Below are 15756 nucleotides of genomic sequence, written 5' to 3'. Positions count from 1 at the left end.
ATGGCAACTATGATTGTTAAAGTTAATAAATTAGTCAAGAAGGCTACAAGAGAGTGTCTGCTACATACAGCTGATAAGTAGTTATTAGCATCTCAGACAGTGAGCTGGCACCACTTAGTTACAGTAAGATGGATGAAGAGGAACTATGGGCAAAGTTTAAGCAGATTGTAAATTATGGTCTGGAGAGTTAGGTAAGCACATAAAGGATGGAAAAGACCCACCATGGTTTAATAATGAAATTTGGCAGATGCTGAAGAAACAGAGGCTGTTGCGAACACACAAATGACAAAAAGTGAAGGTTACTAGAGATTATCCGTCTGTGAAAAGATCTATGCATGAGTATGCAAATACTACCACCGTCACATCTGAGCAAAAGATCTGTCAAAGAACCCAAGAAAATTCTGGTCTTACGTAAAATCACTAAGCAGGTCAGGCTTCAGTCCCTTGTTGACCAGTCTGATGTGGGAGTTGAAGATATTAAAACAAAAGCCAAACGTTATAAATTCGACAGTCGAGAAACCATTCACACAGGAGAATCGTACAAACATACAATCATTTGACAATCTGACAGACGCCTGTACGGATGACATACTAATAAGCATACCTGGTACATAGAAATAGCTGAAAGATTTGAAAGCAAATAAATCACCAGGTCCAGATGGAATCCCAGTTCAATTTAGCCTAACAAAAAGTGCTCTATGGCATGGCCCTTACCTAGCTTGCATTTATTGTGAATCTCCCACCAGAATAAAGTCCTGAGCAAATGGAAGAAAGGGCATGTAACGCCAATATGCCAGAAGAGTAACCGAACAGACCCACAAAATTACAGATCAGTGTCCCTAAATTCTGTTTGCTGCAGAATCCTTGAACATATGCTCAGTTTGAATATAATAAACTTTCTTGAGACAGAGAAGCTTATGCCCACGAATCAGCATGGTTTTAGAAGGTATCGGTCATGCAAAACTCAGCCTGCCCTTTTCTCACAGGACATACTGAGAACTATGGATGAATGGCAACAGGGAGATTCCATATTTCTAGAGTTATAGAAAGCACTTGACACGATGTCCAATTGCACGTTGTTAACGAAGGTATGAGCATATGGAACAAGTTCACAGATATGTGGGTGGCTCGAAGACTTCTTAGGTGATAGAACCCAGTACGCTGTCCTCAACAGCGAGAGTTAATCAGAGACAAGGGAACCACCTGGAGTGCCCCAGGGAAGGTGTTGTTCTCTATACACAAAAATGATTTGGTGGACAGGGTGGGCAGCAATCTGCGGTTATTTGCTGATGATGCTGTGGTGTGTGGTAAGGTGTCAAGGTTGAGTGACTGTAGGAAGATACAAGATGACTTAGACAAAATTTCCAGTTGGTGTGATGAATGGCAGCTAGCCCTAAATGTGGAAAAATGTAAATTAATGTGGATGAGTAGGAAGAACATATCTGTAATGTTCGGATACAGTATTACTAGTGTCCTGCTTGAAAAAGTCAAGTCACTTAAATATCTGGGCATAACATTGCAAAGTGATATGAAGTGGAATGGGCATGTGAGAACTGTGATAGGGAAAGCGAATGGTTACATTACGAGAAACTTAGGAAAGAGTGGTTCACCTGTAAAGGTGACCACATACAGGATGCTGGTGCGATCAGTTCTCGAGTACCGCTCAAGTGTTTGGGATACGTGCCGCATAGGATTGAGGGAAGAGATTGAAGGAATTCTGAGGCAGGCTGCTAGATTTGTAACCATTAGGTTTGAACAACATGTAATTGTAATGGAGATGCTTTGGGAGTTCAAATGGGAATCCCTGGGTGGAAGATGATGTTCTTTTCAAGAAACACTATTGAGACAATTTCGAGAATGGACTTTTGAAGTTGACTACCAAGTGATTCTACTGCCATCAACATGTACTGTGCATAAGGATCACAAAGATATGAGAAATTAGGGCTCATGTGGATGTATATAGGCAGTCGTTCTTCGCTGTACCGTCCACCATGAACCGTATGGTGACTTGCGGAGTATCTATGTACATATAGATGTAGATGTTGAGATTCTTATGGAGTGTAGTGGTAGCTCGTGCATCACTAAACTCTACAGAAGAGTAATGCCCCAGACTGGATAGGATTTGCCATCTTAACTAAAATGGAAGCACATAAAATAATATCATCACTCTGCAGTACATAACACCAATTAGAATTCTAGACGAGGGGGAAAAAGTATAAACTGTCTGCATTTTGACAATATGTGCACCTCCAGTATTGAAATGAGGCCCAAACCAGTTTCTAGTACAGACTGTTAGCTCAAGGTTAAGATTTGGTTGGAAGATATAAGTGGGATCCTACAGTTGGCCAAGAGTGATACACATCCCCACTCAAAATCTTTGTTATGATTTTCAAATGTTCCTTTACAAAGAAAACCCCAGGAGAACTGCCCTGATGGAATCCCTGTCATATTCTATACTGAATTTGTGACTGAGTTATCTCCTCTTCTCACTATAATCTATCATAGATCCCTCGAACAAAAATCCATGCCCAGTTCTTGGAAAAAGGCACAAGTCACACCCATCTACAAGAAGGGTAGTAAAACTGATCCACAAAATACTGTCCAATATCCTTGACATTGTAGAATATTAGAACATAATTCTGAGCTCAAATATCTTTAACAGAATGATCTCCTAAATGCCAACCGGCATGGTTTTCGTAAACATCAATCACATGAAACCCAACTTGCACTCTTTTCACATGACATACTGAAAACATTGGATCAAGACAACCAGGTAGATGTACTGTTTCTTGATTTCCGAAAAGCATTTGACTCAGTATCTCACCAACGCTTGTCATAAGTACAATCATATGGTGTATCTAATGAAATTTGTGAAAGCAAAATTATACTGCTACATTTCAAAATTCCATCGCCGAAAGTAGATGGCGCTATTGAAAAGGACGATAAGATCTCAAGTTAATCGTGAAGAAAGTATACTCCCCTTATACTGGGAGAGCTTTAAAAGGAGTTGGCGAAGACAAAAATAAGTGTTTTCTTTTTAACGATACAACAACAACGGCATAGACATCACACAGATCAAAATTATTATAAATCGTTGCTCAAAGTTAATGACACAATTAAGTTAAAACAGAAAAACTGACAACTATCTTTCCCGAACCTTGCTTCCTGGCGAAGAGCTTTTAATCGTTTTTCTAGCAATTCCGAATTAGTTTCTAATTGCTGCAGTAAGTACCGATTCTTCCTTCGCAAATGCTCCATGCGTGGGCTAATATTATACTTCATAACTTTACAATTCATTCACAGTTCCTGGTGGCTGTCCGATTCGGTTTTTAAAATCTCGGAACGCACACAGATTAGGTAACATGCAGCCACTGAGCATACATCACACAAACGAGTTACAAGTGAAACTTCTCTATTCAAATAAACATAGCTCACAGTAAATTATGCAGAAAATATTTATTGAAATACAAACTGACTGTATATTTAATCGACAGTGTATATTTTCTATAAAGAATTTTTGAAGACGAATTTTACATGCGATCCTATTGGTAACCATGGATAATCCGCCATTGCAAAAAGAAACAATACGCTATCGGAAATGCTGTGTTTATTGTGGAAAGTGTTTACAAACTTGCGAAGTGTGTGATTTATTCTAAGAAGTTCCAGTGCAGAGGTTCTATTTTCACCAGCATTAGAAGCGGACTCATACCTATATTTTTCAATCAATATTATCGAAATTAATGTTAAGCTTAAAAATACATATATTCGAGAACTGGATCAGTCTTTGTTCCTGAATGTATAGCAAACGAAAAAAGATCACATTAGACGCTCTAACAGAAAACATAAACTTTCTCAAGACTAATGTGAACCGGTGTACGAGTTTCCCATCTTCAAAACAATTTATTAACATTAACGTTTTTGCGCATTCTATTTCTTGTGACCAACTAACAAATTCGACGATTTTTAACCATCTATTCCACACATTTCGAAATGAGTATTTCAAGTTTTACTACTCAGCCTGTGATACAGCAGCAACCCAAACTCGAGACTGAACAGCTCCACTGCAATGCAGCCATGCACGTCTCTAACCCTCAAGTTGAGCCTGTTTTTATTCATCCCACAAACGGATCAAGTTTGTCTTATGGAGGGAGTTCTAGTACATCAGTTGAGTCAATGCCTGCAGGTGCAGCGAACATTCAGCAGCCACCAGGAATGTGTTCTGAGTCCAACCACTCAGAGCATCTGTTGCCATCACAGAAATACAGCAACGGTGGTACTGCACTTGTGAATATGGGGGACATCCCGACTGTAATGCAGCAACAACTGGGTGATAGAGGAGCTCTTGCAGCAATCAACATCCCATACCCAGCGGCAGTAACAAGTGGGGCACCAACAACACTTTTGACATTTCAACCTGCAGGGCGAACATTTGTGGCAGCTCCAGCAACTGGAGTTTGGCCAGTCAAGATCATGCAGAATGCCTCAACAATGACAGAGGAGTCAGAGCTACAAGCAATGCCGAAAATAGGACCAGTTCATGTTCCAGGTGAGTAATTACTGTTCAAGGTCTACGTGAATTGCTACAAAACTCCTTTGGTGAAAGTCGGCTTGGTTTGGGCGACATAAATAGATTTTACCCCCACATGTTGATTGAAACTATTGGTAACAAATCTAGCTGTACGCCTCTGAATTGCTTCAATGCCTGCTTTTAGTCCTACCTGGTGTGGATCCCAAACACTCAAGCAGTACCCAAGAGTGGGTTGCATAAGTGTTGTAACTTATATGTGATATTCTTTGTAGGTGAGCTACACCATTCTAAATCTCTCCTAATAAACTGAAGCCTTCCCTACAATCATCCTTACACGCTCATCCCATTTCATATTGCTTTGCTGTGTTGCACCTAGATATTTAGTCGACATGATTGTTTAAGCAGCACACCATTACATGATTGCTTTTCCTACCAATCTGCAATAACTTTCATTTTTCTGCACTCAACACATCGAATAGAAATTGTATCTAAGTTATCAGTAAACTGCTACTCACACTATCCATCAGATTGTTCTTTCCTACACACTTCCCTGGGGACTCCTAACAGCACCCTTGTCCCTGATGAACACAAGCTGTGGAGGACAAAATATTGGGTTCTGTTACTAAAGAAGTCTTTGAGCGACTCACATAGCTGGGAAGCAATTGCATTTGCTTGGATCTTGGTTAAAAGCCTGCAGTGGGGCATAATGTCAAACACTTTCCTTTAATCTAGGAATATAGAGTTTAACTATTGCCCTTCATTCATGGTTTGCAGGATGTCATGAGAAAAGGAAAGCTGAGTTCGGCATGAGTGATACTTTCTAAATGTGTGCCGATTTGTCCACAGAAGCCTTACTGTGTTGAGCAAAGTTATTGTATTCACACTTAGACAATGTTCAAGGATACTGCAGCATATGGATGTTAAGGATATGGATCAGTAATTTTGCGGGGCCATTCTTTTACCTTTCTTATATCCAGGAGTTAGCTGCACTTTTTTTTCAGTCTCTGGGAATTTGTGTTGCGTGAGAGATCTGCAATAAATTTGAGCTAAATAAGGGCCAATGCTGTAGAGTACTCTCTGTAAACCCGAATTGTGATTCCATCTGAACATGGTGACTTATTGGTTTTTAACCCTTTTAGTTGCTTGCCTATGCCAGTGATGCCCATTTTTATGTTCTCCATATGGGAGTCTGTGCAGTGGTCAAATGGTGGTAGGCTTTGTCTGTGTGATCATCTTGCATGAATGACTTTTAAACATGAAAATTAAAACTTCAGCTTTCAGTTAACGAGGGACTATCTTTTATTGCTACACCAGACAGAGCAGCAAGTGACTGGATAGATGCTGTTCACCTGCAGGTGGGAGGCAGGGGAGTATACAATATCTGTCTGCCAATAATGTAATTCTAACAGTGTGTATGTTTTGTTTCTGAGCTGGAGAAAGAGAAGCGCTTCACCATGTGCTTACATTCCTAAAACTCGCACTTACACTGGCCAATGCAGTAGAACAGCAGACCTTACTATGGGTGACACAGGTCTACATGGACATGCTGTAATATGACATTGAATCTTATAATTTACAGTGTCACATAAGCCGGAATTGTAATAGCACAGTGAAAACAGTTACAAACGAAAACAGAAAATGTAATCATATAAAGAACGTTAGTCCTTCATCCTTCCAAGTCTTAGCCTCGTTTCCCTTGAACGTCAAGACAATACTAAAGAAACAGAGATGAGTTGGGAGATATGAGACTGTGAGAAGAATTTGACAGAATGGGAGATCTAAGTTGGAACAAGGCTGCTAGAGTACACCATGTTCCCTCAAAATTACTGAGGTCCTTGGGAGAGCCAACTGTGACAAAATTACTGAAATTTACTTTAGTAAAGCAAAAGCAGTAATGCTGAACTCTGTTTTAAAATTTTCATTTACAAATGAAAATCCAGGTATTTTGCCCAGATTTAATTCTCTCACCAATGTTAAATTAATTGATATAAATATTAGTGTCAGTGGTTTTGATAAGCAGCTGAAATTACTAAAACTCAACAAAATTCCAGGGTGCAATGGAATCCCTGTTAGATTCTATACTGAACTTGTGGCTGAGTTGGCCTCTCTTTTAACCACAATCTACAGTTGATCCCCCAAACAGAAAATCATGGCCAGTAGTTGAAAGGAAAAACAGGTCACACCCGTCTACAGGAAGAGATTACACCTCAACAACTATGTCAGTTGGGGGAGGGCATGTCATAGAACTGCTGAGGCTCCTAAACAATTCTGTATTTGCAATACCACTGATGTCGGATGTGGGCGTTATAAATAAAAATACACTTGCATACTTTTCTTACTTTCATTCTATTGTGTCATATGGGATCATATTTTCAGATAACTCGTCAAACTTAGCAAAAGTTTTTATAGTGCAAAGACAAGGAATTTGGTAATCTAACCATGGCTTCTCAGTATATTTATTCCTTAATGAAATTTGTTGCAGATAATATGTCTCTGTTTCCAACTAATAGCTCAATACATAGTATCAATACGAGGATTAAGATCAATGTACATAAAGACCAGAAGTCACTTACCTGGTCTGAAAAGGGGTCCAGTATTCGGGAACACACATTTTCAATAAATTGCCAGCAACCATTAAAAACTTGGTTTCAGATAAAGCACAGTTTAGTCAGAATTTGAAAGACCTTTTGGTGGACAGCTCCTTCTACTCTCTAGATGGATCTTAACAGGGAATGTTATAACAGCTTAAGTAAAAATGCCTGTTAGTTTTCAGTTTTGACAGCACTTGGTCACAACAGTCAAGATTACATACTTTGTGTATGATAAAGTTATTAAAAGTGCATAACTATGTTTCATTCTGACAATGTATTCATTTTGTAAATAGTAGAAGTTCCATTTTACTGTAATGCATTCACATATCTTGACAGTCTCCTTCTGGACAGTCTCCTGAAAAATGGCCAGGGAAATGAGTATTACATTCAAACATTCTATGTTTTTTATGTTATGCTTTCTGACATGTTCCACAGCCATGAGAATCATCTGATTCTTGGATCTATGGAACAAAACTAAATTTAATCTAAACTAATTAAAATGGTAGCAGACAACTATTTGTCATATAATCTTGGAACTTATTCAGATCTCAGACATTATAAGGTATGTCTAACAGAATGGCCTCCTCCATGCCAAACAGCATGGATTCCAATAACATTGATCTCTTGAAATCCATCTCATACGTATCACCCATGGCATTCTGAAACCTTTCGAGCAAGATGAAGAGGTAGATGCAGCATGTCTCAATTTCCAAAAAGCATTTGACTCAGTATCACATCTTCACTTATTATCAAAAGTACAGTTGTATGGCATATCAACTGATATTTGTGTCTGGATTCAGGACTTTTCGGTATGTAGAACAAAGCATGTTATCTACACTACTGGCCATTAAAATTGCTACACCAAGAAGAAATGCAGATGATAAACGGGTATTCATTGGACAAATATATTATACTAGAACTGACATGTGATAACATTTTCACTCAATTTGGGTGCATAGATCGTGAGAAATCAGTACCCAGAACAACCACCTCTGGCCATAATAATGGCCTTGATACGCCTGGGCATTGAGTCAAACAGAGTTTGGATGGCGTGTACAGGTACAGCTGCCCATGCAGCTTCAACATGATACCACAGTTCATCAAGAGTAGTGACTGGCGTATTGTGACGAGTCAGTTGCTCGGCCACCATTGACCAGACATTTTCAGCTGGTGAGAGATCTGGAGAATGTGCTGGCCACGGCAGCAGTCGAACATTTTCTGTATCCAGAGAGGTCTGTACAGGACCTGCAACATGCGGTCATGCATTATCCTGCTGAAATGTAGGGTTTCACAGGGACCGAATGAAGGGTAGAGCCACAGGTCATAACACATCTGAAATGTAATGTCCACTGTTCAAAGTGCTGTCAATGGGAATAAGAGGTGACCGAGACGTGTAACCAATGGCACCCCATGCCATCATGCCGGGTGATACCCCAGTATGGCGATGACGAATGTCGCCAAACACAGGTGCGACTATCATGATGCTGTAAACAGAACCTGGATTCAAACGAAAAAAAAAAAAAAAAAAATGACGTTTTGCCATTCATGCACCCAGGTTCATCATTGAGTACAACATGGCAGGCACTCCTGTCTGTGTTGCAGCGTCAAGGGTAACCGCAGCCATGGTCTCTGAGCTGATAGTCCATGCTTCTCCAAATGTCATCGAACTGTTCGTGCAGATGATTGTTGTCTTGCAAATGTCCCCATCTGTTGACTCAGGGATCGAGACGTGGCTGCACGATCTTGACTGCTAGTGTTACGAGGCCGTCGGGATCCAGCACGGCGTTCCGTATTACCCTCCTGAACCCACCGATTCCATATTCTGCTAACAGTCATTGGATCTCGACCAACGCGAGTAGCAATGTCGCGATACGATAAACTGCAATCACGATAGGCTGCAATCTGACCTTTATCAAAGTCGGAAACGTGATGGTACCCATTTCTCCTCCTTACATGAGGCATCACAACAGTGTTTCACCAGGCAATGCCGGTCAACTGCTGTTTGTATATGAGAAATCGGTTGGAAATTTTCCTCATGTCAGCACGTTGTAGGTGTCGCCACCAGCACCAACCTTGTGTGAATGCTCTGAAAAGCTAATCATTTGCATATCACAGCATCTTCTTCCTGTTGGTTAAATTTCACATCTGTAGCACGTCATCTTTGTGGTGTAGCAATTTTAATGGCCAGTAGCATAGCATGAAGAGTCAGTAACAGACGTAGAAGTAACTTTGGGTGTGCCCCAGGGATGTTAGGTGGGACCCTTGCTGTTCATGTTGTATATTAATGACCATGACCTGGCAGACAAAAACGGCAACCTTAAACATTAGTCAGAGATGTAGTTATCTGTAATGACTTATTGTGAAAAAAGCTACATAAATATTTAATCAGATCTGAACAAGATTTAAAAGTGGGACAAAGATTGCAAACCGTATGTTCAAAAATGTAAAATTGTACACTTCATAAAATGAAAAAAAATAGCAAACATACCCTGTATGTTAAAAAATGTAAAATTGCACACTTCATAAAATGGAAAAAAAAATTTTATCTTCTGACTGCAGTATCAGTGAGTCACAGCTGGAAACAGTCAACTCGTTCATATACCTGTATGTACCAGTTTGTACGGTTGTGAAATGGAACTATTACATAGGCTCTGACATGGGTAAAGCAGGTGGCAGACTTCAGTTTGATGATAGAATATTAGGGAATTGCAGCCATTCTACATGAGAGATTGCTTACAAGTGACTTGTGCCACCCATCTTAGAACATTGCTCAAGTAGATGAGTCCCTTACCAAGTAGGACTAAAAGACAATATTGAACCTATACACTGAAGTACAGTACAAATAGTCAAAGGTTATACAAATACATAGTTTCACAGTGATGTATAATGATAAAATTCACTTGGGCTTTGAACTGCATCAAATGGTTTGAAATCCACGAGCGTTTGGCCGAGCACTCCTCGGCCACTGTGAAGTGGTGACTGTTGAACAGTTGCTCATGTCACCCTTATACAGCCACGCTACCTTCAGTGACATCACTGGTGTTTGCTCCAAAGCCATAAATGGTAATGTTGTTTCACACATGCCGCCCCCACTTCTACGTTCCGATGGCTGGGTTCCAAACTGTGCTTAGCTGCAGTCCACCATCTTTATTAAGGATGTTATCAGGAATTTTTATCTCAGTCACTTTTTTTATAATGCTGTCCCATAAACTAATAGTCTGTGTATTAACAGATGTCTTGGCAAATGCAATACAGTGCCTGTTTTCTTCAGCATGTTCCACTACTACTGATGTCGCAGGATACCATGAGCAAAAACATCTCTTGTTTTCTGGATAGCATTGTTCAGTAGTAAGTATAGTCTGTCCAACATATAATTATCCACACAAAATTGTCTAAAAACACCAGGAGTATATAAGATACTGTGTGGGTGTGGACAGTTTTATGTCAGACAGACTGTATGTACTATTGAACTGTGCCATATAGAACATGAGAGGTGTTTTTGCCTCAGGTATCCTGAGAAATGAGCACTAGCGGAAGATACTCTAGAAAACATACTCTGTATTGCATTTGCTTAGACATCTGATATTTTGTAGACTAATGGTTTTTGGCAGAACATCATAAAAGAAGTGATCAAGATAAAAATTTCTGAAAACATCCTCAATAAAGATGGGGGCCTCCAGTTAAGCACTACTTGGAACCTGGCCATTTGAAGGTTGAACTGAGCGCTGCAAATTTGTAATAAAAATATTGTTACATTCCATCCTGGATGTTCCATTGTTTGGTTAATGAAAACTTTACCATATGTGGCACTGGATCGAGCACCAGTGATGTCACTGAAGGCAGTGCGACCATACAAGGATGGCAACAGCAATCCTTCAGCTGTCACCTCTTGACAGTGGCTAAGGAACACTCGGCCGAAAGCTTGTTGATTTTGAACCACATAATGTGGCTGGAATCCCGAGAGAATTTTGTTGGTCACAAGTTTGTTTAACCATGGGAGAGTGTCACAAGGTGCTGAAGAAACGTGCCATGTGCTTCACAGAGAGTTGCTGAACATTCATGTAGATGTAGAACCATTCCAACAGGTGTATAAGATATACGAGATAAACAAAATACCCTCAAACATTAAGAACATTGTAGTAATCTAATTTATGAAGAAGATAGAAGGTACAAGACGACTTAGACAAAATTTCCAATTGGTGTGATGAATGGTAGCTAGCCATAAACGTGGAAAAATATAAGTTAATGTGGATGAGGAGGAAGAACAGACCTGCAATGCTCTGATACAGTATTACTAGTGTCCTACTTGACACAGTCAAGTCGTTTAAATATCTGGGCATAACATTGCAAAGCAATATTAGGTGGAACAAGCATGTGAAAACTGGTAGGGAAGGCAAATGGTCAACTTTGGTTTATTGGGAGAATTTTAGAAAAGAGTGGTTCACCTGCAAATAATTACGTATATAGGACACTAGTGCGATCTATTCTTGAGTAATGCTTGAGTGTTTCGAGTCTGTACCAGGTCAGATTGAAGGAAGACATCGCAGCAGTTCAGAAGTGGGCTGCCAGATTTGTTACTGTTAGGTTCGAACAACATGTAAGTGTTACAGAGATGCTTTGGGAACTCAAATGGGAACCCCTGGTGAGAGGGCAGCATCTTTTTGAGAAACACTATTGAGAAAATTCAGAGAAGCTGACCACTGAACGATTCTACTGCCACCAACATATATCACATGCAAGGACCCTGAAGACAAGATATGAGAAATTGGGCTCATACTGAGGCATACAGACAGTTGTTTTTTCCCTCACTCTGTTTGCACCCTTCACCATGCACCATGCACCGGCTTGCAGAGTGTCTATGTAGATACAGATGTAGATGTAGACAGGTGCTGAAAGGTGTGAATATTTTTGAACGATCAGTTAAATAACTCATACTTGCAAAATACTGACACAAATTTTTTAGAGAAGAATAGAACAACTTAAAATGACTTTGGAGAATATGATTTTGGGTTTCGGAAATTTACTTAAGAGAATGCTGTGGTTCATACAGTCAAAGGCTTTTTGACAGGTCACAGAAAATGCCAGTAGCCTCTAATTTATTACGTAACAAATTAAGCACATACTCACTGTAAGTGTAAATAGTTTTCTCTATATCAGAACCCTTAAGAAACCCAAACTGTGCCTTGAATAATATATTATTTGCAGTTAGACTTGAACAATATATTATATAGTGTCGGAAGTTCCATGCGGCTTTTCGCGGATGATGCTTTAGTATATAGAGAAGTTGCAGCATTAGAAAATTGTAGCGAAATGCAGGAAGATCTGCAGCGGATAGGCACTTGGTGCAGGGAGTGGCAACTGACCCTTAACATAGATAAATGTAATGTATTGCGAATACATAAAAAGAAGAATCCTTTATTGTATGATTATATGATAGCGGAACAAACACTGGTAGCAGTTACTTCTGTAAAATATCTGGGAGTATGCATGCGGAACGATTTGAAGTGGAATGATCACATAAAATTAATTGTTGGTAAGGCGGGTACCAGGTTGAGATTCATTGGGAGAGTCCTTAGAAAATGTAGTCCATCAACAAAGGAGGTGGCTTATAAAACACTCATTCGATCTATACTTCAGTATTGCTCATCAGTGTGGGATCCGTACCAGATCGGGTCGACGGAGGAGATAAAGATCCAAAGAAGAGTGACGCATTTCGTCACAGGGTTATTTGGTAACCATGATAGCATTACGGAGATGTTTAGCAAACTCAAATGGCAGACTCTGCAAGAGAGGCGCTCTGCATCGCAGTGTAGCTTGCTCGCCAGGTTTCGAGCGGGTGCGTTTCTGGATGAGGTATCAAATATATTGCTTCCTCCTACTTATACCTCCCGAGGAGATCACGAATGTAGAATTAGAGAGATTCGAATGTGCACGGAGGCTTTCAGACAGTCGTTCTTCCCGCGAACCATACGAAACTGGAACAGGAAAGGGAGGTAATGACAGTGGCACGTAAAGTGCCCTCCGCCACACACCGATGGGTGGCTTGTGGAGTATAAATGTAGATGTAGATGTAGATTTGCAGTCAGATGATTAAGGAGATGCCTGAATTGAACATTTTCAAATATTTTTGAAAAAACCGTCAAAAGTGAAATTGGTCGATAGTTTGATGGTATGTCTTTATCCCCCTTCTTATAAAGGGGCTTTAGCCAGTCTGGAAATGTTCTGCTGACAAGAGATTGATTACAAAAATAACTTAAGACAGAACTCAACTAGCATGAGCACTCTTTGATTAACTTCATTGATATGTTATCATACCAACTAGAATACTTAGATTTTAAGGATTTTATTATGGACGCTACTTCTTTGGGAGACATGAGTGTCATTTCCATTTTACTGAAGGTATTTTTAAAGACTAGTTTCAGATATTCTATTGCACTGTTCACTGAACCTGATAACCTCAAGCTGTAAGCAACAGAAATGAAGTATTTGTTCACATCTGCAACTGAGGATCTTATTAACTGAATTAAAAATCTGCTTCATTTGTAAATAATGTCTTCATTGTACAACTAGTCCAGAGTTACATGACAACACAGGTAAAGCTGTGATTAATGGCACTACTCACTTAATTTGTTAAGTCGTGGAAATCTGGTGGGTGGACCAGTCAATCACGTGGGATCAAAATCATGTCCATGCGACACATGGGAGTGTAACAGAAATGTAAGGTATGGGGAGGGACACAAATAAAATACAACATAGAAAATAAATAAGATGAGCATGCACATTTATGCGTAAATACGACAGACAAGAAATTAAATGATGCAGCTTGATGGCTTACCAGCTGAGCATAGCAGACCTATGTAAGATCTAAATACATGAGAAAATAAGGAAAACTTTGTATTGACTGTGTAGCCAAAAAGATACGCATCTGGTGGAGAGTGGCAAAACATCTGAAGCCTGTGTTCAGCAGATAAAACACAATGTGAACAAAAATTATAGATATCACCCTTGCAGGATCATAAAATAAGCACAAAACAGAAAAGTGCATGAGCAGGTGGCAAATAAATAAAACAGGGAACAAACTAAGACAACCGAGATTAGATACAAATACAAACCTAATAAAAAAAATTTCTTTTACATATTGCATGATAAAATAAGATTCCGGTACATTAGAGATAACAGAGGAACAAGAGGCATTGGGTTAAAATATAAATGTGTAAAGAGCGGAAGTATCATTGTCGTAACTACTTCTATAATACTGGAGATTACGGAAGCTTGAAAGACATAGGCATGAGTGCATCATTATGTTGATTAAGTAACTCATAATTACTTAGAATAGTTGTGTGTTTGAGTGTGGTTTACTCATTTAATGTAGAGTCAGGATTATGATTAAGACCGTAAGGGATATCTCTTTCTTCTAGAAGGTTGAGGATATGTCCTTTAGGTTGTAGGTGGAGGATGCCAAGGGTTTTATTGTTATCAGTTAATTGTTATCCTATATATGCAATATCTATTTTATTCTTCACTCCTTTATTTTTGTTCACATTACTTTTTATCTCATGGATGCATGCTTCAGATGTTAATTGATAACCAAGCTGGTTTCTGTTTTTGCCAGAGTATACTAGATGTGTAGCTTTTTGTCTGTGCAATCCCCACAGACAGTGTGTTATACATTTTTCCATACCCTGTGTTACTGCCTTGTATGTCTCTTATTAATTTTGCATTAAACTTTTGTATATTTGTCCATTTTGTCTTGATGTAGAAGGCTGAACAGTGCTCGCATACTACCAGTGTTTACATACTGCCACCAAATTATCAGTTAGGATGAATGGGCATAGGAAGAAGGTGTATACTGGCAACTCTCAATATCCTGTTGCAGAGAATGCTTTACAGCATGACATTTGTGACCTCGCACCTACCGAGCGAGGTGGCGCAGTGGTTAGCACACTGGACTCGCATTCGGGAGGACGACGGTTCAATCCCGTCTCCGGCCATCCTGATTTAGGTTTTCCGTGATTTCCCTAAATCGCTTCAGGCAAATGCCGGGATGGTTCCTTTAAAAGTGCACGGCCGATTTCCTTCCCCATCCTTCCCTAACACGAGCTTGCGCTCCGTCTCTAATGACCTCGTTGTCGACGGGACGTTAAACACTAATATCCTCCTCCTCCCCACCTCGCACCTGTTTCACCACATTCACCATCTGGATTCTTCCCCCAGACACCAGTTTCTCAGAACTCCGCAGTTGGGAACTAGCACTGAAAGAACCAGAGGTTGTAGAGGGCTTCAGGGAGAGCATTAGAGAACGATTGTCAAGAATGAGGGAAAGAAATACAGTAGAAGAAACCATTTTTACATGTATAATTTTTCGGCACTTATTCCCATTTTATTTACCTGTGGCTTCATTTGCCAGGACATTGGATATTGCCGGTTGCCAGTATACATCTCTGCCTATTCCCATTCATCCTAATTGATAATTCGCTGATAATTGTGCTGATGTAGAAGTGCTTGCATACTACAAGTGTTTAAATACTAGCACCAAATTATCAGTTAGGATGAATGGGCATAGGAAGAGAGTGTATACTGGCAACTCGCAATATCCTGTTGCAGAGCATGCTTTACAATGTGACAAACGTGACCTCG

General features: G+C 39.8%; 2 protein-coding genes across 3 annotated transcripts in view; one reads left to right on the top strand and one right to left on the bottom strand.

Annotated features, from left to right (window-relative positions):
• Positions 1-3341, bottom strand: part of LOC124544885 — a 79983-nt gene extending 76642 nt beyond the window's left edge. The window contains exon 1 of one of the 2 annotated variants that reach the window (XM_047123615.1): positions 3233-3341. In XM_047123615.1, the coding sequence (XP_046979571.1) occupies positions 3233-3297 (65 nt within the window). In that variant the 5' untranslated portion in view covers positions 3298-3341. Of the gene's footprint in view, positions 1-3157 lie in introns of both variants that reach the window. The other variant, XM_047123614.1, reaches the window with a different exon arrangement.
• A 279-nt stretch (positions 3342-3620) lies between these two features.
• Positions 3621-15756, top strand: part of LOC124544707 (gastrula zinc finger protein XlCGF48.2-like) — an 89709-nt gene continuing 77573 nt past the window's right edge. Inside the window, exon 1 of the mRNA XM_047123352.1 lies at positions 3621-4546. Within this exon, the coding sequence (XP_046979308.1) occupies positions 3991-4546 (556 nt within the window). The 5' untranslated portion in view covers positions 3621-3990. The remainder of the gene's footprint in view (positions 4547-15756) is intronic.

Source organism: Schistocerca americana, chromosome 8, assembly GCF_021461395.2.
Source record: "Schistocerca americana isolate TAMUIC-IGC-003095 chromosome 8, iqSchAmer2.1, whole genome shotgun sequence".
NCBI classification, from domain to species: domain Eukaryota; kingdom Metazoa; phylum Arthropoda; class Insecta; order Orthoptera; family Acrididae; genus Schistocerca; species Schistocerca americana.
Note: the sequence above shows the minus strand (reverse complement) of the source record. Positions and strands in the feature narration are given on the sequence as shown.